This window comes from Rhipicephalus microplus, chromosome 8, assembly GCF_043290135.1.
Source record: "Rhipicephalus microplus isolate Deutch F79 chromosome 8, USDA_Rmic, whole genome shotgun sequence".
NCBI lineage: Eukaryota > Metazoa > Arthropoda > Arachnida > Ixodida > Ixodidae > Rhipicephalus > Rhipicephalus microplus.
In genome coordinates this window covers 69,306,720-69,332,494 of record NC_134707.1, presented here as the reverse complement: position 1 = coordinate 69,332,494, position 25,775 = coordinate 69,306,720, and the positions used below count along the sequence as shown (strand labels likewise).

At 44.9% G+C, this 25,775-nt stretch overlaps 1 protein-coding gene across 1 annotated transcript in view; it reads right to left on the bottom strand.

Moving 5' to 3' along the window:
* Window positions 1-5,800: 5,800 nt before the first annotated feature.
* Window positions 5,801-25,775, bottom strand: part of LOC142769137 (uncharacterized) — a 31,103-nt gene continuing 11,128 nt past the window's right edge. Inside the window, exons 3-7 of the mRNA XM_075872089.1 lie at window positions 22,042-22,131; window positions 15,235-15,330; window positions 13,016-13,081; window positions 10,495-10,551; window positions 5,801-5,950 (exon numbers count right to left, since the gene is read on the bottom strand). Of these exons, the coding sequence (XP_075728204.1) occupies window positions 5,946-5,950; window positions 10,495-10,551; window positions 13,016-13,081; window positions 15,235-15,330; window positions 22,042-22,131 (314 nt within the window). The 3' untranslated portion in view covers window positions 5,801-5,945. The remainder of the gene's footprint in view (window positions 5,951-10,494; window positions 10,552-13,015; window positions 13,082-15,234; window positions 15,331-22,041; window positions 22,132-25,775) is intronic.

Genomic DNA, 25,775 nt, shown 5'->3' with positions numbered 1-25,775 from the left:
AAAGCGACCACTGGACGGAGTGAGCCCGAAGTCCAACAGCGGGACGACAGGAGAAGGACGACACAAGCTCATCGACTTCCAGAGGGAATCTAACGGCACTTCTGAGAGGCACGACGCCGGAGACATGACTGCGAACTGGGTGAGTGCCGGATTTCTCTGTTAAATTTTACCAGGCATTTACTCTATGTGTTAAGTAAAAGCTGGTAGAGAGGGGCTGTCTTGGTCATTGGGTTAACAGGTAACTTGCGTCAGGCAGAAATTGGGTGATAGCTTGGTGAAGCTTTTTCTGTCAGTGGCGTCAAGGTTAACAGTGACAGGGCAGGATTCCGTATAAGAGCTTTTTGAAGCTTTATTTGTAGACTAAGTTAACGGAAAACTTGAGGCAGGGCAGGAACCTAGAGCTGTCGTTGCCGTCAAGGTTAATTAGTTGCAGGACAGGAATCTTTGTGGAACAGAGACAGCGGTACTGGAGGCAGCCATGAATCTGAAATCCCTGCGAAAGTTCATGTTGTTGCTACTTGCAAGGGAGTTGAATCTGGAGGTGTCGGACTCTCAAAGAAAGCCAGAGCTGATAGACGCAATTCTCGCATTGGGGGCGGAGGATGACGAGCTGTCAGAATGTGTTGTGAGATTCCAAGAGAGGAGCGGCATACTCTATCGAAAATATCTAGATAGGCGAGAGTAGAATTTGACCAGGTAGTCGTACCTCAGGCGTATCGTCAGGATTTGCTTAGTTTGGTGCATGGAAAATCATGGTCAGGCCACTTAGGCGTAAAGAAGACAAAAAATCGTTTTTTACAGGAATACTACTGGCCTGGATGCTTTAAAGATGTAGAGATGTTTGTAAAATCTTGCGATGTGTGTCAGCGAGTGGGTAAGCCGGGAGATAAGGCGAAATTTCCAATGAAGCTGGTACCCGTAATCATGGAGCCCTTTCATCGGTTGGTAATTGACACAGTAGGTCCTTTGCCCAAGACAACTTCAGGCTACCGTCACATCCTGACCTTAATCTGCCAAGCTACTAAATTTCCAGAGGCGGTCCCGCTAAAAGAGCTAAGTTCCGTGGAAGTAGTGAACGCACTTCTGTCCATGTTTGCCCGGGTAGGCTTTCCTGCCGAGATACAATCAGACCAGGGCACCATTTTCACGAGTGCCTTAACGACAACCTTTCTAGAGCGGTGTGGCGTGAAATTATTGCATAGTTCAGTCTACCATCCGCAGTCGAACTCGATAGAAAAGCTTCACTCTGTGATGAAGCGAGTGTTAAGAGCCTTATGTTTTGAACGAAAAACTGACTGGGAAATGTGCTTACCTGCAACGATGTTTGCACTAAGAACTGCACCACATGAGACAACAGGGTTTACGCCAGCGGAACTTGTTTACGGCCGCAGACTGCGGTCTCCTCTTCGTATGCTGAGAGAGTCGTGGGAAGGTCAGGGTGATGATCCTGTAGTAGTGGAATATGTCCTCACCTTATTGGATCGTCTAATAAGCCCAAGAACTGACGGAGAGTGCGATGACCAAAGCACAGCAGAAGGCTAAGCTTTACTGCGATCGAACAGCTAAAGCACGACACTTTGCTGTAGGAGACAGGGTCATGTTGTTGAGGCCCTCCCAAAAGAATAAGCTTGAAGTGCAATGGGTCGGCCCGGCCGAGATTACTCGAAAATTGTCTGACACCAACTATGTGGTAAAATTACCAGGAAGTCGTAAGGCACACCAGGTGTATCATAGCAACTTACTCAAACCCTACAAAGAGAGGGAAGCCATCGTGAACATGACTTTAAATGTTCCGGAAGAGGTTCCGGCAGAAATCCCTGAATTAGCTCCCGAATCGGACGAAGTCCCGATCGAGAAAAGAGTCGAGAATTTAGTATCAAAGTCACAACTGACAACGAAGCAGAAGCAGGAATTGCGTGGTCTTTTGACCGAGTTTCAGGACAGATTTGTAAGCGAGCCAGGCCGGACATCCGTCCTCACTCATGACATAGAGCTTACCTCGTCGGAACCGGTAAGATCTAAGACGTATCGGGTGTCACCTCGCCGGCTTGAGCTAATAAAAGCAGATGTTAACAGGATGCTGGAATTGTGCGTGATTGAGCCGTGTGAAAGTGATTACACTTCCCCGTTAATTCTTGTGGAGGTACCCGGCAAAGATCCGCGTCCTTGCGTAGACTATCGTAAGTTAAACCTCATCACCAAGGATCAGACATACCCAATTCCCCACATTGAGGAACGCGTCGAGAGGGTAAGCAGCGCGCAATTTATCTCAACGCTAGACCTAGTGAGAGGTTACTGGCACGTGCCGCTCACTGAGAGGGCGAGCCGGTATGCTGCATTTATTTCACCATTGGGGACATTCCGCCCTAAAGTGTTGAGTTTCGGCCTAAAGAACGCGCCTTACTGTTTTTCAAACTTAATGGATAATGTTTTGCGTGGTCAAGAGGACTTCGCATTGCCTTACTTGGACGACGTCGCCGTGTTTTCCTCGTCCTGGCCAGAACACTTGACGCATTTGAGAGCAGTACTGACACGCCTACGCGAAGCAGGTTTAACAGTAAAGGCGCCCAAGTGTCAGCTAGACCAAGCAGAGGTACTCTATCTTGGGCATGTTATCGGTCGAGGGCATCGCCGTCCCTCTAAAATGAAAGTGGCAGCAATCCGAGACTTTCCCCAGCCCCGAACGAAAACCGATATTCGGGCTTTTCTTGGAATAGCTGGTTACTATCGTAAGTACATCCCTAGATATTCCGACATTGCCAGCACTCTTACTGACGCGTTGCGCAAGACCGAGCCCCAAATGGTCGACTGGGATGAGGAGAAAGAAAAGGCTTTCCGCGTTTTGAAAGCGGCCTTGTCGAGCCAACCTTTGCTTAGTTCACCGGACTACTTGAGGCCTTTCATAGTCCAATGCGACGCTAGTGATAGAGGCATGGGGGCAGTTCTTAGTCAAAGGGATGAGGGGGATCAAGAGCATCCCGTCCTATATGTTAGCCGGAAACTCACCCTTCGCGAGCAGGTTTACAGCGCTAGCGAAAAGGAATGTGCGTGCTTGGTTTGGGCAGTCCAGAAACTGGCTTGTTATATTGCCGGAAGCAAGTTCATTGTGGAAGTGGACCACTGTCCTCTCACCTGGCTACAGACCATGTCCCATAAGAACGGCCGCCTGCTGCGTTGGAGCCTCGTTTTGCAACAATATACGTTTGAAATACGCTACAAAAAGGGTGTACTCCATGGCAACACTGATGGCTTAAGTCGATGCCCTGACGCGAGAGGATGTCTCGAGAACTCTGGCATTTTTTTTTCTTGACCTAGACAAGAGCTAGTGATTGTTTTTTTACTCTTTTAGGTGCACTTGTTTGAAAACGTTGAAGACACGGCTATCCAGGGTTTTGGGTTCGGTGTGCTTCCAGTGTTGTTGTTTTGTGTCACCTTAATGTGTGAGTAACATTTTGAATAAATTGTGTATTTCCTTTAATATCAGTTAAAGGGAAAAATTGCCTGGTGGAGTTTGGCGGAATTGTTCGGCGCTCACCGGCTGAGTAGTTGTGTTTTCATGTGCGTATGTGATGTCTGTTGAGCCCACAATGAAGCAGGTGTTGCCCTCTACTTCATCAAAGATGGTCGTCACCAAACCGACTGCCGGCGCTGATCTCTCCGGACAGTGGCTGCAAACCTCAGCCCATCGAGATCTTCACCCCCCCGCGCGAGAGACTGTTACCACCGGCCCTAGGGAACCAAGCAAGTAGAGTTTGGGGGAGAACCGGTTCTTGACCGACGGGTTCGTCCACCCCCACCTCCCCATTCAGGCTCCTCCTCTCACCGGGAGAACTCCGGACTCTGCTGTGCGTTCGTGACCATGTTTGGTAACATTTTAGGGCGCCGTGACCATATATGGACTCCGTGTTAGGTTGTGCCACTCCATGTGTTGTGAGAGGTGTTTCCCCCTCCCTCGTGGCCGAGGTGCCGGGGACACCGTATTGGCTGACGATGCGGACAAGGCGCCCAGTGTCAACAACGTGGCGCTATAAAATGCCGAAGACGTTTTGTATCACACTCACTCTTCTCTCTTTGGGTCAGTTGACCACTTCTCCACATGTAAATAAATCTCTGTTGTTCGTTCGGGCGCTTCTTCTCGCTGAATTGTTGGACGATGGATCCTGCGACGGGGCCAGCTACCAAAACCGAGACCGGCAGGACCCGGAGTCCCAACAGTACATAGCAAAATCGAAAGCGTTCCGGGCACTAAGTGTTTTAAGTACTAACTGGGACTTGGTTGTCGCTGTCGCGTTCAACTTCTGAAGGCGAAGCTTTACGGTCTCCAAATTTTTTTCTATATTCCATACACTCACTGCGATATCACTTGACGTCAGTTGTTTTGAATTCCAGTCCACGAGGGTTTGAAAATTTATATACAGAAAGCGCACACCCGTTTGGCAGCTCCATTTGTTCAAGGGTCTCCAATGTCCATCGTGTCATGAGTTATGAGGATTAGCATATAAGTAGTTGGTTGTCGGGATGGTCACTCCTCGCGACGAACTGTACCCAGTGACATCCCTGTTGAAACCACACACAATTTCATTATATGAATTGAGGCATTAGCTGCTAGTGAAGGTCGCAAAGGGGTGTTCAACAAATACGGTGAGTGGCGTGACCACAGTGCGGCGCCTCTGCATTCCCTTCCCCCCTCTCTCCTCTCATACGCTACCCACCTCGTGCCTCGCAACGCCAACAGAGGCAACGTCTGCTAGGGAGTTTCTTGATTGAAAATATGAAGTGTTCGCCTTGCACAACTGTTCACTGGCCATCCCACATATATAGGCTTTCGATAATGACCTCCAATGTAGGGCCGGTGAGAGATTTTGCTGTGCATTGTAGAAAAATGAACATTCGCAGCGTGCGTGGTTACTAAAAGCTGACTGCCGGTCTTTCTGTGCAGTCGCAGTCTTCTGTCCCCCTTTGCCCACCAGCAACAATTGGTATGTTCTAGTCGAAAATATCGGTCCATCGTTGCGTGCCTCGCCTCTCCCTTGCAGGATTCCCTCTTAGGCGACGCCGCGATGAGCACTAGCGTCAACGCAGCTGCCAGTGGGAGCATTGGCACCCGCTGCTTCGCATCTACATATGATTTCCTTTAGCGGCAGATAGTGCGCGATTTCATGTGAACGTTACCCTCTAATTTCAAAATCACATATTCATAATAGCTACCGTGGTAAAAGAGTACGTGTTTGTAGCTAATCAAGCACACACTGATGAACTGCTCCAAATGATCATTAGGCCTTAATTTGGGAATAAAATTAACACCCCGTAACTTTTCGTGCTACTTCTGGTTCTTCGCTGTAATTTTGCTCTTTGCCTGTGACGATATGCTGCGAACTCGCAACACTGCTGTATAGTTTACGCTACGACAAAGCATCACCTCCTGTACTGTTTTGTATTCTATAGGCAAACATAACCAACTCACAATAATTAATTGGCTTACTAAGAACATTGATGTTGCTTAAAGGGCTTGTTGAATATATTTTGTTTGGTCAATACAGTTGTGAAGTAGACCAAGAGCAGTCATACTGTTTCGAAGGGTGTTGTTGTGTACTGGAGGTACTCAAGAACTTATTCAGATTAGTTGTAGTACAAATGTGCTAGATACCGTGCAAGAGCAGTGTCAGCATTCACCGCAGCGTTGTCCAGTATGCATAATAGATTCACTCATTTCCATTGATTTTCCGAAACCTGTTCTTGCATGAAGGATGGCATCTTGATTGTTCCTTCTGACAAAGTTTGATGAGTCAAGAGAAGCAAGCACTATGGCGGCCACTTAACCATAAGCCAAGTAACTTTAATCATATTCACTGAAAACTGATGCATAAGCTAGTCACCTCGCATCTCTGCAATCCAAATCGTGGCTATGTCCTCAGTGATGAATGTGCATATTCTGAAGAGCACAGTTAACCTGTCGAAAAAAAGAAAATTTGAGTACGCGGCAATCTGAACAATCTCTCACACTCCTATTTCATTGAATTCCTTTGCGGTAGATTCACTGGAATGTATTGAAGCCTAAAATTGTTTGCTATAGTTTAGCGCCGCTTGGTGCAAGGTATTAAATTTCCGAAGCATAAAATGAAAAAAAACGCCTATTTGAATAATTTCGCACTTGTCGACTTCGTTCGTTGCTTATTTTTGCCGATGTTCTCATGACTAAGCATACCCACTCATTGTTTGAACACTGCTCAAAAATTACAAAGAGACAAACCAAACAAGACGCTGAGTTATTATTACTTTCGGAGACACTGTCGTTGATACACAATATGAGCCTTAAGTAAAAAAAAATTGTATTTTTGAGTGTTTACTAAGATGTGCCAAAACTACGTGTTCTTGCAACCAGCCTACAAGATTTTGTCTTCTTAAATAATAGGTTAAGTCACTCTTGTTCAGTGCAACCTGACTATCTCCTGAACGAGCGTGAATTATGGCCCTTAGAAGGCAAGCATACTATGCATCGAAATTTGGATGCAAAAATATTCATGATATTATTTCTTCTCACTGACTCATCTATGTTAGTGTAGTCGTGTTTAAAATAATCCTAAATATTTCTGTATTGGCAGCTGTAATTGTGGTCTATTACATACATAGCAAGCATATGATGATTATTTGACAGCTGGAAGTGACAGCAAAGCGTTTCGGCTGTATGGTTGAATAGAGCAGTGTGTATGCCAGTAGAAGTTGCCCTACTTTGGCGTATGCACCTAAGGACACAGTCTTACTTATAAGAACTTTAGTGATGCTGCCGAAAGGTATACTAGAACTAAGCACATCATTTACAATGGTTTTCTTGACTTCAGAAAAATGACGCAAAACAGTTGATTGATTGATTTGTGGGGTTTAATGTCCAAAACCACCATATGATTATGAGAGACGCCGTAGTGGAGGGCTCCGGAAATTTAAACCACTTGGGGTTCTTTATCGTGCTCCCGAATCTGAGCACATGGGCCTACAACATTTCCGCCTCCATTGGAAATGCAGCCGCCACAGCCGGAATTTGATCCCGCGACCTGTGGGTCAGCAGCTGAGTACGTTCGTCCTTAGACCACCTTGGCGGGGCATGCGAAGCAGTTAATTATGTGGTTGCGTACAAAAAACTCTTGACATTACAAATACATAAGGAGGAAAGCTGAAACGTTCCCGCACTTCTCAAAGTCCGTTTTGCACCGTTGTTCTTCGCAGAAGTCGATTGTAGTGAGTTCAGTTGCTGGCGTGAAAGAAACTTTGGACGCAGCGAGACTACAAACGGCGCTGGACTTTGAGGAGTGTTTCCTTGAAGAGAAGCGTTCAAGCTTTGTTCCACGAACTTTGTTCTGAATACGTTCGACGTACTTTCTGGGCCATGAGTGCGCATGGTTAGTTAATGCATGAGATTGCGTTGTAGCGCGTGTTGTTGTTTGTGCCAGTTGTTTTGACTGTATTCGAGTATTGTGTGATCAGTGTCGTAACTTATTTGACAAGTGCCGAGTGTGCTTGTTTGTGTGTGTTGTAATCTGCCCTGACTGAGAAAAAATTTCTGGTTCTGGTATCAACTGTTTGCTCTGCCTCGTTTTTTGGACCACCGCCGGCATTCGCTGCACACCAAAGGGACCAACAATAAACTGTCCGCGCACAATCGGTGTAGGTCGGGGGGCCGACATGTCAGTCCTGGGAATTAGTCTAACTATTTCTTCCCTATTACGGGACTTGTAACATAGATGTACTGTGATATAATACAGTACGGCTCGTAGCTCTGTGCTAAAGAACTTTCGAAGTGCCTGCAGTGATAAGCTGACTTTTCTTTCAAGAATGCCGCGCAAACATTGAATTCTGTTGACACTAACATCAAGGCTCTCTCCATAGTAAATATAAGCTCACAGAATACTTATGCATACAGTGGCGGTTTATGTTAAAGGGAAGCACCTGGCAGTTTTTATATTTACTGATTTGAAAAAAACTTTGAACAAGTGTGCTCGTCGGTGCCCAGGTGATATGTGCCAAAATATGCAAGCATAAATCATTTAGTTTTTTAGAAAACCAAGTTGAGAAAAAATTGGTAGCCAATGCTGAAGTCGAACTTGTGAACACGGACAACACTGTGTATGTGACGCAAGTGCTCGCTTTTTCCCTAAACCGTGCCTTTCTCAGCGGAGAGATGCAGCGTGAGTTTTCTTGTGCTAGGCAATGACGACGCCAGCACAGTTGACTATTGTCAGCTGCATATAGCGTGCTAGTCGCCTTTGACTTCGTATCCTACACGCATGCACAATATTTAGTAACTAGAAGATTAATTGGGAACCCGTCAGAAGCTTTACGCGCGAGCGGGTCGAAAATAAAAGGCGATGCTTCCTCGCTCACATAGTAGCTGCAATGATCGCTGAACTTGTCACTGGTAAGTTAAGGCGAGCTGGCACAAATTCATTACGCATCGGGTGACGTTAGCCAACTTGCTTTTCGCGTGTCGGAAGATGAACGTGAGCTATTCTTTACACCCTGGCCAGTGGGCTGTAGTCGATTTCGTGACGTCATTAGATACGAATTTCGCGATGTCATCGGATACCCGCTATGGTGGACGGAGCAGCTCCCTGTTTTGATTTCCGCTTTCACTCGTCGTTCATTGTTCAAATAAAATGATTGACGAGCGTATGTGCAAAAATGTTTACCCCAACTTTTGCAGGATGGTAATACTTTTTGAAAGCTCCATTATTTCCGAATAGTCAGAAATGCGCTGAAGCTCTCTTTTCAGTGTTATATAATGATGTTAGAGCCCCGACAAGTACCTTTTATTCTAAGGGGAGGGGATGTGGTACCGTGTCTTCGGTTCCGGTTCGGGAACCAATTGATTCTCTGACCCCTAAGTGCCACACAGCCCGTGTGTATAGAGCCTGTACACAATATAAGAGTTCCGTAAGCGTGCGTGTGGGTGTCCGCTTCTTCTCCTTTCTTCTGCTACGGCCGGAACTCCGGGCGCTTTTCCTCTGTCGCCATCCAGTCGGACGCTAAATATCTTAGCAGCCTCTTATACCAACATGCAGTAAACATTCAACTTCTTCTGTAAGGACACATTTCACTTTTGTGTTATACTGATTCTCATATTAGAATATCAATCATTCTTGTTCTTTTGTTTTGATGTTGTTCACTCTCCTTTTGCCTAAGGGCTGTACATATTTTCGCGTTCTCCAAATGCTCAAAATTGGTCATCTCAACATTACATATTGCTAGGTGGTTCAATCAGACCACGTGACGAGATCCACTGTCACAGAGCTTGTTGCTATCCAATAGCTGATCAGGGTCAATTTTTAAGAGAAAGTGTGTGAGTGGACGACATTCCGTGATGCCAAAACTGCTTTGCAAAAAAAGATGCGTAAGAAGACATCACCTGTATTACAATGAACTATAGAAATTGCAGAGCGGCTTCACTTTGCGCCTACAAACGTCCACCTCATCACATTTTAGTGAACTATAGCCACAACGGCGCGATGGGCACTGAAAAGGTGGGTACTGAAAATAAAAGCGCCTTCAGCAGGGCCCCTGAAGTGCCCATTGCGTTTTCTCGACCAGACATGAACGCCCTGCTTTGTTGTGTAGTTTGAAACTTAACACTTTACTACTGGTTCATGCTTGAATGGCTAGATAAGCGATTGCACGAATTCGAATGGAAGATAAAACTTTGCATGCCTTCTCATTTTAAGTCAAACGTCGCATATACAATCCTTCGTGTTTTTCTAGGTGCAGCCTACACAAACACTGCGCACATCTCATCAACAGCGGTGGCACTGGTCTGGATTGAGATTACTGGCAAGTGTCGGGAACACTTGACCATATAATTCAAAGCTGCGCAACACATGCACGTAAACGACCGGGACTTATTTCATCTAGCCAACCATATTGTAACACGTCCATAACTGATGAGGTTTTGCTGGCCTGACGCCGACGGCGCAATTATGGTCGTAAAAGCAGTCTTAGCTTTCCTACGTGCGACTTGATTGGATGAGCGGCTATAGCACTGCGAAAACATGACGAGACTGTATGCGATCATTTCCTTAGCTCTCTGCCATCATCTATTAGCCTGTCCCCTTTCCTTTTGTCTCCCTCAGTGTAGAGTAGCAGGCTAGAGCACACTATCACTCAGGCGATAAGAACCGTTCTGTAAATAACAACCTTTTTCTAGTACCAGATGAAGAGTACCATAATAGCCTTTTTATCCACTAAATAATGATCACAGACGCTTATCAAGACGGGCCGGTGGGTGCACAGGAGACAAAATAGACAGTAGCCTGAAATATGGTGTCTATTTATAAGACTGACAATATACACAACACCAAAAATCACAGTATGTACTTGATCAAAACTTAACCTTTGCTTTCTACATTGCACTTTTAGCACTCTATCGTGTGAACCGCAGATGTTCAAGATTTTTAAGAGTTAGAAATAATGATGTCATGTTTTAGGCTGATGCCAATGCATAATACGTACCTGGTCTTTGGATATTAAGTCGTTGAAAACGACGACCTATAGCACCGAGCCAATTTCCTGGAAGGACATGATTCGGACATGAAATGTCCAAATGAGGAACAAAAAAACCGATTAGCATATGTGAACCACAGTACAATATAAACACGAAGGTTTTTTTTATCCGCGTTCAACGAAGCTTTCACTGGCATTACTCCTTTGACGGGAGTGGCATCGGTGCACTTAAAAGAGATGGGAAAAAAGCAGCAAGAATTTTTTTCTATTTGTGGTCCTCTTATTCGAACGCAGGATCTCTGGTTGTACGAGAAAACTGCCGGTTGCTCTAGTTCTGCTGTAAAGCCCCCTGTTCATTTTACCACTTGGTACCAGGCACTGCTTCGGCACCGACTCGACTGCAATTCTCTGTATTGCTCAATGTGCTACTGACACATACGCAAGAAGCATCACACGCGTGTCATATATTGCTATATCTACCCCGGGTCGTCGTTTTGAGAGCGACTCAAGCAAGCAGGATAAAAAAGTGCGCCCCGGGAGAATTAAAATGAAGGCCTGCATCGTGATAGAACAAGCTGGCCTGGCAAGCGTTTAAGTAGTTTCAGCTCACGGAGACTCTCGGTCTATTGTTGAAGTAAGCTATAGAGTCAGTGCAGTACACCTAGCTTCCTCATTTTGCTCACTGACACACGGGCGCTAAACGAATTAGCAGCCTTGGCTGTTAACTTGGAGCGCGCTTTACCTTTTGCGTCGTCATAACGTGTTATGCCTCGACAGAGAAGTGAAGCTTACACATACGCCAATGGTGTTTTGTTACGGCCTACGGCTTCGAGTCAGACTAGGACAACGAGTGCTAACGCTGAAATTCGTGGCGCACTAAGACGAGACCTTCCCGTAACAATGTGAGTAAATTGAGCACTCCGGTATAAACGAGAAATCTCAGCTGCCAATTGAACACAAACCCGCTTTCGCGCATAAAGCTGCAGTGTTGGTCTTTCGCGTTCTTGATTGTATGAGCGCACGCTTAGATAAAAAAAAGAGGAATGCGCACTCGAAAAATAAACTGTAAAACTGACGAGCACAAAATAAGAGTGGACAGATGTCATGTGCTACTGACAGTGACTTATTGTCGTCAAACCAACCTATTTCAGACAGATATATTAATTCGCATGCATGACTTCGCATTGGGAACAGAGTGAAAGGCAAATATAATCAACAAAATGAATATTCGAGATCCTCTGCGTAATAACAGGCTACAAGTTACAAATGTGCATGTCTATAATAGCCCTGCAAAAATACTAGTGCGGAGAGTTGCAAATCAATGAAAGAATTCTTTTTCTTGATAAATGCCTATAATACTTTTTTCACCAAAAGTAATATTGGTTTTAATCCTCATCACGCGCACCGCGGCACACCCCTGTTAAATGATGCCGCTTTAAATAACGGCATGTGAGTACCAGTTCCTATTTTCTTTTTGTTGACGCCATACTAGCACGCCACTCACACCAAGATGTTTCTAGGTTTCTGTTCACTATACCAATTACCACAAAGGTTAAGGGACTATTAGGAACATCTAAATCGCGAGAAGAAACTGTCCTTTAGGCGTTGACGTGGATGCTCACCCGTCAAGCCGTGGTGTAGCTCCCAAACAAACATCAATAGGTGCTTTGCAAGTCACATACAACATTTACCTACTGCTAAGGAGACATAGTTCACTTTTTTTTGTTACGACGGTTACATTATTGGAAGGCAGAAAGACATTCTTAGTAACGGCTCACGCAAGGAACTCTAAACGCATGTGTGGAGATGAACCATGTCATGGCTACTGAAGCGAAACTATGTGTATTAAAACTTTACTGTCATAGCGAGTGAATGCAAACTTAACATATGTGATATATAATGAATAAAAGATTAGTATTGTTCGGCAGGGAGAACTATAGCATTTAGTTATGAAGAATTGCCGCTTATAGGTAGAGCTGTATGTATAATATTGTGTGTTTTTGTTTGCAAACAGGTCTCCAAGAAACGCTTGTCAATCAGTCGCTGATGACTTTTCTTGGACGCGGTAACCACGCATAATTGCAATAGACCACGAAAACAAAAATATTCGAGAAAAATATTGGTTCCTGAAATTGTGCTGGGGCTGACACTAAAGTAAAATGTGACGTTGAAGCACCAAACGTGGTGTAACTATGTTTAGTACGAGTGAGCGTGCTTAACTCTGGCAGCTGTCTGGTGCAACAATTTGTAATATACGCAGATATGTAGAGTCCTCACTTCGCGCGAGTCATACAGCTGGGTGGCTAAGCTGATACGTCTACTTATATCTAGCGGTGTATTTCCGAACTACAACATTTTGTTTATTGTTTCGGTAATTGCATTTCAATTCGAAAACGACCAATTGTTCCACTTATTGACGAGGTGGCTGTTCTACGGGATGCTAAAAAGAGGACTACGTTATTCTAGATGGCTTAACCAGAAGGCTTGGAAATTAATTTTTTTCTGACTTCTATAATTATGTTATACTTACCGCCTCTGGGGGGATTCGGGGGTGGGGCCGGAGGTGCATAGAAAAAATGAAGAACCACACGCCGCGCTGCAAGATTATTAGCAGTGTATGAAAACTCTAATTGCAATAGAAGGTAGCGTACGTCTATAGCCCCATTTCATATATTCTTGAACGCTGTCGTAAAATCACAGAAGTCAGGCTATGTCCCTAGCTCTTGCTAGGCTTTTGTTCTACACTTTCTATTCGCAACACATATCTGAAGTAAAATGTTACTTCCACCATCCGCACAGGAATGTGCTGAAGATGATATTGCTGCCAAACAGCCTCACAAATCGCCGTGTTATAACAACAGTGCGTATAAAAACAATAAAAAGAAGAAACTTCTGCTCGCAATGTTAGCCTTGTTGATTTAATACCCAAAACAAGATTACTTGGTTAGACAAACTCGCTCACGTAAACGTATACGTATTATAAACCACTTTAAAGATTTGCTCACAATGTCAAAGCAAGAACAATGCAATCTGTTATACAAACGGATCGACAATTTCAACACAAATCATTGAAAGCAACAGTAAATATTTTGCAGGTGATTGCACTTCGTTAGTCTGAGTAAAAAAATACTGAATTAAACTATGAAACATACTCAGACAAGTCAACGGAATGGAAAGAAATGTTGAATCAGCTGAAAAAAAATTTTGAGGAATAGGATGCTTGTTGCGCACCTTTATTTGACAAAGCTATGCATGAGTATTGTTCTGAGAGTGTTCTATGCAGAACATTTTTTTGGAGGGGGGGGGGGCAGGTAATGGGTTCTTTTACGCCATGTATGCGTGGCTAAAAATTAGACCATTTCCCGCTGAAGTGAACCATAGGTATATCTGAAGCAGTGGACGCTAACGCTTACACTGGCAGAACGTAGATGCTGGCCCTGACCGCGGCGTTGCACTCGAGTGGGGAGGCGCAAGACGTGTAATGATGGGCTGGCGTTTCCTACTGAAACATGCTAATCGCTCCTAAAGGGCAACGAGGGATAGAAGACAGCTATTGGAGATAGAGACCCGCATCTCTTTATGTTAATGCGCACGATGCGAATTTTTAATGTTCAATCACGCACAGGCAAAATCTGCCACTGGCACAACCTTGGAAGTGATGATATGGTGCGTATGGCAGATTTTTCAGGTCACGCGATACCAAATTTGTATTATACGGGGTGGCAAGTCAACGTTTGTGTTTGTGCAGCGCGATAAGTTGTTTTTTTTTCAATCAAGAAACTACCTATGCGAAAGAAGGGGAGGCATAGCAGAGGAGAGTGAGGGAGGGGACCGCATGCGCGTAAGAGTGGTCATGCCACGCACCTCATTGATCTCGACCATAAGCAGCAAGACGATTCGCATCTAAAGAAAAGTTGTGGGGGAAAGGGGGGCACGGCTTTGGAGTGCTACCCACAAACGACGCTCTTTCAGTTACAGAGCCAGGCTTACTCTCAGCTGTAAACTGCTAGTGTAGGACATTCGCCACCTCTGCAAAGCGTAGCGCAGGCTAACGCTCTCATGAACGTACGACCCAACGAAGTGCATGTGGGACCACCTCTCTTTGTAGAGCACCTAATAGAATACCATATTGAGGTTGTATGTTTCTATTCCTCCGACGCAGAGGCTCAATTTCGGTCTACTTTTGTTATTTGGAATGAAACATCGTGTTGGTAACGCTGTGTTAGGGAGCATAAAAGCCGGCAATATTTATTCCCATTTGTTAAGGTGTATTGCATTGCAACCTACTATTGCGATACTGTCCTTTTTTGACTCAGTATTCTACACTAAAAAATCGTACTATTGACTATTATTCATGCTTGTGCCCCCAATTGTAATGTGTGGGGGGGCTCACGGTTTCAGTAGACATAAATATAAATAACTAAGTTTAATTATACACTTCGATAATAAACTCATAAATAAATAAACAAACACCTAATACATTTTATACTTTGGAAAAGGATCGCTTTGCGATGATTCCGCAATTTCATTGCGTATTTTGAAGAGCTTTGTACAATTGTGTGACACATGACATTGCCGTCCCACATGATTGAGAAAAGCACTGAGTCGGTTGTGTCCCTATTGAAGATAAAATGGTTTGCCCGCGCATTGATGTGCAGTCGTTATCACTGCAATGATTTCGAAGCAACTATGTACACATGGGCCGTATTCAAGTTACGACGTCAGACACAATAAAAACAGTATACATACGATGAAAACGGAAAGGAGTAATAGGTCGACCTCCACTTCCACGAAGACTTGGGTCTCTTTCTAGAGCAGCCCTTCCATCTTCTGATTCTGAATGTCCTTGTGGTGCGTACAGAAGCAATATATAGAACAGTGAGCAATATTTAGCCAAAAATATTCGTAGCATTCTTTGTCGCCTTAAACTGTATCAATTTGAGATGCATTGAAATAACGTTCCAGTTTTGTCTGAAATATTGAAGATGTTGCGTTACATTTGTTCAATTTTATTGGTGCTGTGCTAGCGCTACTGTTGGCATACATTCATAATGATGTACCCTAGGCTTCCAAATCCGCGCGTCTCCTTCGATGGCAAGTATGGCAATAAGTAAGCGTCTGTGTGTGTGAGACATACAAGAATCGCATAAAAAACAGCGCCAATAACGAGGGACAAAAAAAAGAAGTAGATAGACAGTGCCGCTGTCTGTCTCCTTCTTTCTCTTGTCCTTCGTTATTGGCGCTGTTTTTTTTAATGAATTATGTCAGACCAACTCGCCCAAGCAACCACGTTAGCTACACACAAGAAAACACTCTTTTGGTTTATTAACTGTTACAGCATTTTATGCTCAGCTTTACAGCTCTGGTAGCTCGCACGACAAAGCAGACCCCGTCTGAGAACTCCCCAAGTTGTCAAAGAGCTCACTACCTGCCACTCTCTCTTTTTAGAGAAACACACAACACACATTTCACATAGTCACACCATTCACCTTTCGCGCAATGATACCAGCTGGTGTGTCTTACTTTCGCTAAGGCGCAAAACATTTATTGCAACAGTTCACTTTCGGTGGAACACTCAGCATGCCATTGTGGCAGCCAATTTAGGTGGATCATACAGCGTACCTTTGCAGGCCAGTGTTATCCATATAACCTTTATAGAGAAGCTGATGGCCCTTTATACCTTTATAGAGAACCTTTATAGACAAGACGAAAATTCAAGACCTCCCACGTTACGACATCAACGGGACCAGAGCTCACAGCTCTTCGTGCCGCATTGCAATTTATCAGCGATCAACAACCACAAAAATGGACAATTTTGCAATGACTCAAAGGTGGCACTGCAGTCTCTTCTATCCCCTTTGCGCAACGGCCCGTACGAACAGCTGGTATTTGAGATTGCAGAAAAGACTCACCAATTCACCGAGAAAGGACATGAAATAGCCTTTCAATGGCTGCCAATTCATTGTGGTATAATCGACAATGAACGGGCCGATCGAACTGCCTGTTCTGCCCATACTGAAAGCGATGAAATATCAATTCCGCTTTCCAGCACTGACGCTGCACGGAAACTCCGCATGCTTGCTCTCAAGCGCACCTCGTCACAATGGAACGAGTCACATTTCATCCATGCACGGTTAGGTACTTTAGACCCAACTCTCAGTCTTCGAATTCCACCGGAATTACGCCGACGAAACGCGACTATGCTGCGCAGATAATGGTTGGGCGTCGCATTTACCAATGCGTACGCGTTCCACATAGGAATGGCTGACACTGCTAATGCGACCATTGTGGCAGTGATGAAACAACTTGGCACATTCTGTGTGAATGCCCACAATACTGCTCGCAGAGACAATCACTCTGCAATGCACTAGATGAACTGGACAACCAGCCTCTTTCGGAAGAAAGACTCCTGCGCTGCCGAGAGGACTTTATGTCGCAGAAGAAGGCTGTGAAGGCGCTCATGCGCTTCTTGCGTTCAACCGGCCTGTCCAAACCCATATACCGAGAAAATACAGTTTGCATAGAGTGGGAAGGAATGCGTAGCAAAGAGAACGTTGAGGTTAGCAGGGGTCTGAGACAGGGATGTCCTTTGTCCCCGCTGTTATTCATGCTGTACATGGTGAGTATGGAAAAAGCGCTAGAAGGTAGCAACATTGGTTTTAATCTGTCACACAAACAGGGCGGCATGATGATTGAGCAGAAGCTTCCAGGTTTATTTTATGCGGACGATATCGTCTTATTTGCGGACAGTCGAGATGATATACAGCAGCTGGCGAATATATGCGGAAGGGAAGGTGAAGCTCTTGGACTAGGATTCAGTGTAACGAAGTGTGGATTGATGGTATTCAATGATCCCTGTGATCAGACGGTGTCCATACAAGGCCAAGAAATACCGAGGGTAAGTGAATACAAGTACCTTGGAGTATGGGTAAATGAGAGTGATAGATACATGGAGGTACAGGAAAAAGCCTCGGCAGCAAAAGGAAAGAGGAATGCGGCAATAATGAAGCACAGAGCGTTGTGGGGATACAATAGGTATGAGGTGCTTCGAGGTCTGTGGAAGGGTGTAATGGTTCCAGGGATTACTTTTGGGAACTCAGTGGTGTGCATGAGGGCAGAGGTGCAAGCGGGAATGGATGTAAATCAAAGGACTGTGGGACGCCTCGCGTTGGGTGCTCACGGGAAGACGACAAACGAGGCTGTAAAGGGCGATATGGGGTGGGCAGGTTTTGAGGCGAGGGAAGCGCAGAGCAAAATAAGGTTCGAAGAAAGGCTAAGAAATATGAAGGAGAGTAGATGGGCAGAGAAGGTGTTCCGTTATTTGTATAGGAAGAGCGTGGACACACAGTGGAGAAAAAGAACTAGAAGACTCACTAGTAAGTATACGGCTGGTATTGTAAGCCGTATGTCAACAAAGAGCGTTAAGAGAAAAGTCAGGGAGGCGGAGAGGATTTACTGGATGGCAGCTATGGAGAAAAAAACCGGCTTTGAGTAACTACCGAAAGGGCAAAAATGAAATAAGGAGGGAGGCATTTTACGATAATTCAAGGGGAAGCGCTTTACTGTTTGAAGCGAGATCGGGTTGCCTTAGAACGCGTAGTTATAAAGCAAGATTCAGTAAAGAAGAAGAACAATGCACATGCTGCGGGAAAGATAAGGAAACGGCGGAGCATGTTCTGATTGAATGTGGAGATATCCACCCAGGTGTACGTTTGGGCACGAACCTACAGGAAGCCTTGGGTTTTAGGGACAACAATGGAAAGCTGAACACACCCGCGATTGAAATAAGTAAGAGACGGTTAGAGTATTGGTGGCTGAAAATTAGAGAGAAAGGACAAAAATAAATATTGAAAAAATAAAATATGGACAGTGTGCCGTAAATGGCAAAGAACTTAAGCTGAAAATTTACCTTTTTTTCCATTAAGATAGAATTTATCGAAGTAGAGGCATTAGGCCAACATAAAAAGAAAAAAAGGTTTTTTTTTGTCGAGCCTGGTGGCATACTTGTCACCACCCCGTTATAAAGGGGACGCTCATAGCATCCATCCATCCATCCATCCATCCAAACGACTGTGATCGGAACTCCCTGAATGTGTGCGCATGTGTTTTTTTTCTAATTTATTTTATATCTCTATATAGCTATCCTGTTTCCGACCCTTTTCCCCAACCCCGTACAGGGTAGCAAACCAGTTCCTCTAGGTTAACCTCCCTGTCTCTTTCTTTTAATTATTTCTCTCTCTCTCTGATGGCCCAAAAACACGCAGAGAGTACCCCTACAATAGCCATCGACACCCTCTGCTAAACGGCGCCCAAATTAAAATGGTTTTCATTTGAGCTATTTGAAAACCTGCATTACACGCGCCGCGTAGGAGGTGTTATGTTCGTAGATGCTGAAGAGAAGGTCATCATTCCGCACCACGTGAGTGCGCTGGTACCTGTCCTTGTACACAGAGCATAGTAAGGAAGTCATCCTACCGATATAATAAAGCTGTTCGCACAAAATGTCTGTGCCTACGCGCTTGCAAAAGCAGAAAAAAAGTGCTCTTTGAACATACGTGCATTCTCAATGTATGCCTATGGTCAAGCTATTCATCGGTTTTTGTTTGAAGATTATCATCAGCCATATTTGGAGATGAATCATCATCATCAAGAACAGTTGAAGAAAAAATTCAGCAAGAATGGGCCACTACCGTGTACCACAGGCGCAAGTGTGACGCAAAAACGAAGTTTTCGTGTACGCTCATAAGCCATCCTCACGTGAAAACGTTGGTATACATAGCACTGAACCACGCTACAGACATCAAAAGGCTTGATATGGATCATGTAGACAACGAATTCAGATTCTACCGCCAAAAATGTATTCCAGACAGAGTGCTAGCGGCTGAGTTTCGTAAGTAGCAGCCTGAAAACTTGAAACCGTCGCCGCCTAATGATACGCCTTCATCGAGCGTGACTGGCCTCCATGCTTAAAATTAGCTCACTGGCGGCACATGCCAAAGACATACATCGCGATTCCTTTATTCGGTATGCATCAGCGCTTTATTTTGCAGAAACCTGGGTGCTGCAAAACAATCCATCGAAGTCGTAGCATACAGATACTGATGTTGTGGCCGCAGACACCACGACACAGTGGCTGTGACGAAAAAGAGATTGAGATTGTTGTGTAATATTTCATTGCGCGAAACGATATCAAATTACGCTAAATACGCGTGAAAGTGTTCTGCACAAAAATGTTGAATAGTCGCTTATGTTTCATAGAATTGTTAGCTTACAGTAGCATAAAAATGCCACAGCAACATGAATATCACCAGCACCAGGAGCTTAACTGATAAGTTGTGCTTGGGTGTGGTAGGATGGTAGTCCTCCATAGTGCTACGAATACTGACGTGAGTGGATGAGGTTTAGGTATGTGATAACGCTGACCTGACGTTTCACTGACCTACGCCTGCATAGGCTATTTTTCCTCATCAGTTATGAGACCTTGCAAGGCTGTGAGAAGAATGTTGGAATGTTTATATTCAACGCAGAATCCTTCGGTTTGAATCAAGCAGGGACCCTGCAAATAACCGCCAAGCACTTAATGGCGGACTGCAGGCACTACTATCTATCTATCTATCTATCTATCTATCTATCTATCTATCTATCTATCTATCTATCTATCTATCTATCTATCTATCTATCTATCTATCTATCTATCTATCTATCTATCTATCAATCTATCTATCTATCTATCTATCTATCTATCTATCTATCTATCTATCTATCTATTATCTATCTATTATCTATCTATCTATCTAATCTCTCTCTCTCTCTCTCTATATATATATATATATATATATATATATATATATATATATGTATATATATATATATATATATATATATATATATATATATATATATATATATTGGGTGTATTTTTGGTCCTCTTTATCATGGGGTACAACAAAGTAATTACCGCCGAGTAGGAGTGCTTGAAAATTTGTAACTTGAAAATCGAACCGCTTACGTTGTTAACCGCTCTCCTCCGGACACAAATGACATGTATGAAAAAAAAAAAACACGGGCCATGGTATACGGGTATGAGTCACAGATCATTGACAGTTTCTAAACACCCAGGAGCAGGGGATAACAAGCGTCCACAATTAACGTGCACGAAGGCGGAAAAAGATAATTTATAGGTGTACCTTTAAAACAACCTCCAGTAGTGCAATTCCCATGTTTTTACAACTGGCCCGATTCCAAGCTTTTCCCAAATTACATTCACTTGCAAGACGAGTGCTCTTTACGTCCGCCTTTGTGGTACTGCTGTTTCGGTATTCGGCTGCTGTCACAAAAGTGACAGCTGCCATGCACCATGACTGTTAGATTATAGTTGTGGTTGTCGCATTTCGAAGGAGGCGAAACTCTAGAGGACGATGGCTGGGGAATGTTCAGCACGGATACGAACACCAGATGGTCGTAATGTTCCCGTCACGGAAACTACAGTGTCCCTCACATTTATGACGTGTTTTAAGGGACGTTAGACTCCTTACATCAACAAGTGAATAAAGGGATGGCCTGCATAAATTGCATAAATTGATATGGGTATAGCTTTTTTCGGAAGCAGATCCATGCAAAGACGTGACTTTTTGGTTGAAGATCACCTTGTTAGGCAAAAAGCCCAAATTTCGTGGTAAAAAACGAGTTTTTTTATTTGTTCCCCGTCTTTTTGCGTGGTAAGCAGTTGTAGCTTTTACTATATTTGCTCGAATTCCGGCTGCAGCGGCTGCATTTCTGGTGGAGGCGGAAATATTGTAGGCCCGTGTGCGCAGATTTGAGTGCACGTTAAAGAACACCAAGTGGTCGGAATTTCCAAAGCCCTCCACTTCGGCGTCTCTAATAATGATATTGCCGCGTACCTTTATTCAAGTATTCTTATCGCCATGTTGCACTATGTTCAGCGCAAACTACGCCTACATTGTTAAGAAGCTTCGAGGCTGGTCATTATAAGATTACGCCCACTTCGTGAACCTTTCAGATTATTTTGGAAACAACGTCGCCGCAAGCGATAACACTAGAGTGTTCTAAGGAAAGTTTATAAATGCCGACACGCTTCGCCACTTGTCAGTTAGTTGATCGACGGCCGACGCTCCGTTCACTGCTATCTGTGCAAAACTACGACTGTAATCAGACTTTTTGTTTACCGGGCACAAGTTCGCCGAAATGAACATTGGAATCCCAACATAAAGTCTCCTGTCTTCAGCAACGTCATGACCCCATGACAATATGGTGGTTTTGGGACCTTGAACACCACAGAACATTCATTCAAAATTATTGATTAGCATCAGCCTTGAATTCTCGTTGGTGGACAACTAAGATGCTCTTCTGACAAGCAAGAATGCCTACACCACAACACCTGTGAAAGGTTATTTCTAACGCTCAAAACGAGCAACTATAGTCAGTGTTGCGTGTATCCATCACCTCTTTTGTGTTCTCGCCTGTTTTACTTGATATCGCTGTCACACCGTCCACAAACTGCGCGGTCTTACCCGACGTCTGTAAGCAAATACGTACCTTCTTCGTATACTGTAGGAAGAGAAGGGGCCTGCCTCGGTGGCCTTGCGCCATTGGAGTTTCCCCGATAGAGGTAAAGGGGATCATAGCCTAAATCGGAGACAACAGCAAGGTCAACATTAGTGTCAATACTATGCCGAAAAACGTATGATCTCATGTTATTAGAGAAGTAACATAGCGTTTTTTGCTATCAGTAACAATTTATCACATGTGTGTGTTAGTAAAGCAGGTCCGTTGCGGCCCGAGTCTGGCCTCCATTCTGTGCAACGCGGCAGCCACTTTCGCCAGCATGCCTGCATAAATAATTATAGGCAAACATGGCGACAAAATGTATATATATATATATATATATATATATATATATATATATATATATATATATACGGGGAAAAGCATCAAAAAATATGCTTACTATCAATTTAACAAGCAGGCGCAATCAAGTCTGCACGAGCGCTCCGACATTGTCTTCTTCCTTATCGAGTTTCGAGTTATCCGTGGCGCCACGTAGCATCACCCCCCGGCGGGGAAGGCACCGTCTCGGTGCTCGGTTGGTCCAAGTGGTATCGCTTCATCCGAGAGACGTGCACAACGTCAGAACACAAACGCGCGCTAGTGCTGTGAAATGGTTTAATTTCATAGGTCACGTCGATAACTTAACGCACGACACGGTACGGACCCAAGTATGACGAAGTCAACGTTTCGCACAGGCCAACTCGCCGTGATCGTGGGCTGAGAAGGATCATGTCACCACGCTGGAAGTTGACGTCGCGGTGGCGGGCATTGTAGAGCAGTCGTTGGCGGTCTTGCAAAACACTAATACGCAGGCGAGGAATTTCACGTGCCTGTAGAGCTCTAGAGATTACATCGCATACGTAGTCAGATGTGTGGATAACGGTAGGAAGGAGTGTGTAAACTGGTAGCGTGGGTTCTCGTCCATACATGAGAATAAAAGGCAAGAAGCCTGCAATATCATGCCGGGACGTATTATAGGCAAATGTCACAAATGGCAGGACCTCGTCCCAGACGCGATGGTCGTTGGAAACGTACATGGCGAGCATTTCTGTAATAGTTCAATTTTGTCGTTATGTGAGCCTGTTGGTTTGAGCGTGATAGGCTGTTATGCACTTGTGTCTTGTAGCGCAAGAATGCAATATGTCTTGTATAACCTGGAATAGAAAGTAGCGACGCCAATCGATAAGTAGTTGTTGAGGGGCGCTGCGATGTAGTATGACTTTTTCTCGAAGAAAGTCGGCGACGTCGGTTGCACAACTGGTACGAAGAGCTCACGTGACGGCATACCGAGTGGTGTAGTCCGTGGTGACTGCTGTTCACATATTCCCACTGACCGACAAAGTGAAAGGTCCAATAGGTGAAGACCTATCCTATGAAATAGTTCCGATGGTATGTGAATGGGCTGAAGGCGTCCTGATGGAAGGGATGTTGGCTTTTTGCGGTGTTGACAGGATTTAAAAGAAGTGACATAACGATGAACGGATCGATACAAACCAGGCCAAAAGAAGTGACGTCGAACACGGGCATAAGTTCTTGAGACTCCTAAGTGACCAGTCATGGGGATGTCATGTAACTGCACAAGGACAGTCTGATGCATATGTTGGGGTATGACCAGTACCAGCTCAGGTCCTTCAGAATGTATGCTGTAGCGACACAATACGCCGTCTCAGAGCAGGAACATACAGAGAGATGGAGGAAATGTAGGACCGGTCAGCCGAAGGGTGATATCTCAAGTGAAGATCACGACGTTGCTCATTCCCAGTGTTGCCGAAGGTGGAAAGTAGACTCGCCACTCTCAGGAACGTCCGGTGGGTCGACTGGATGACGCGACAAGCAGTCGGTATCTTCATGGTCATGGCCCAGTTTGTAAACGATTGTGTACGAATATTCTTGTAGCCGTGAAGCCCACCAACCGAGACGTCCACTGGTATCTTTTAAGGACAACAGCCAGCATAAGGCGTGATGATCAGTGACAACTGTGAATGGCCGTTCATACAAATGTGGCCGAAATTTACCCACTGCCCAGACGAGCGCAAGGCATTCAAGTTCAGTGATTGAGTAATTTCCGCTGGCGATAAGAGACGCCTAGCATATGCATTGACGTGCTCGCAGTCATGCTGTCTTTGTGCCAAAACTGCTTTGATTCCATGGCCACTTGCGTCGGTGCGCACTTCGGTGGGAGCGGACATATCAAAGTGGCCGAAAATTGGCGGCGTCGTAAGTCTGGCGGTCATGTCAGCGAATGCTCTGGCTTGTTCAGGTCCCCGCACAAAAGTCACATCTTTCTCCAGTATTTCCGTGAGTGGGCGCGCGACGTGAGCGAAATTCTGCAGAAATATGTGAAATTAGGAGAGTAGGTACAGAATGCTCCGAACGTCATTCTCGGAGGTCGCCAAAGAGAAATCTTTGACTGCGCGGATTTTCCAAGGGTCGAGACAAACACCAGAAGAATCAACAAGGTGACCGAGCACAGTGAGTTGGCGGCAGCCGACGTGACATTTCGACCAGTTTAACTGAAGCCCAGCCTTGCGGAAAGCATAAAGAATAGTCGAGAGATGCTCCAGGTGTGTTTCAAATGTCAGTGGGAAGACAAAAACGTCATCGAGGTAACACAAACAGATTGACCAGTTAAAACTGTGAAAGAGAGCGTCCATCGTTCGTTATGTAGCTGGGGCATTGCGTAAGCCGAACGGCTTTACTTTAAACAGATAGAACCCATCGTGAGTTATGAATGCTTTTTCATGGTCCATGTCATCAACTGCTTTCTGCCAGTAGCCGGAACGAAGTTCGATGGAAGAAAATAATTTGCTTCATTTAGGCAGTCAACGGCGTCCTATATCCGTGGCAGGGAATACATGTCCTTTTTAATTACCTTGTTCAGATTCCGGTAGTCGACACATAGATGCCAGCTGTTATCTTTCTTTTTGACGAGGATCACAGGCGAAGCCCAAGGGCTTGAAGAAGGCTCAATGATGTTCCGAGCAAGCATCTTGTCGGCTTCTTTGTGGATCACGTGGAGTTCTGTGGAAAATATCCGATAGGCCGGCCGATATGCCGGATTTGCATCGCCGGTGTCAATCTGATGCTTTACGACTGTCGTTTGGCCTAGTGGTTGGTCGTGAAAATCAAAAATGTCTTCATACGACGCAAGAAGGCTATGAAGCGCGTGTACATGCACGGCAGGGAGATCAGATGCGATCATTTTCTTTATGGCATCTCGGGTAGTGCCCGACTCAAGACTAGGAGGTGACGGCGTATCCTCTGTTAGAGCGGAAGTGTTGTAGTCGCTGGCTGAGGCAAGTGATGCTAGGCATACTCCTCGGGGCAACACTTGCGCGCAAATTTCAAAGATCACAATAGGGAGATGTGCCACGTTGTCCTTCATAGTGATAATCGTGTGCGGGGATTCGTTGCGATAATGGTGTCAGAGGCTGCGCAGTCTGACGAGGCACGCTTGGGGATGGTGCCGACGAATCCTCATTCTCGTCGTGATCAGCCATCGTAGAGGCAGCGAAGGAACACCCGCTTCGTAGAATAATCGAGAATACTGATTCTGTGAGGACCTGAACTTTCCACCAAAATGTTACAATGTTACGGGGAGAAGGCGTTGGAGAACTATGCTTACTATCGATTCAACAAGCAGGCATACAAGATGGAACCCAATCTGCACGAGAGCTCGGATATTGTATTCTTCCTTACCAAGTTTCGAGTTATCCATAACG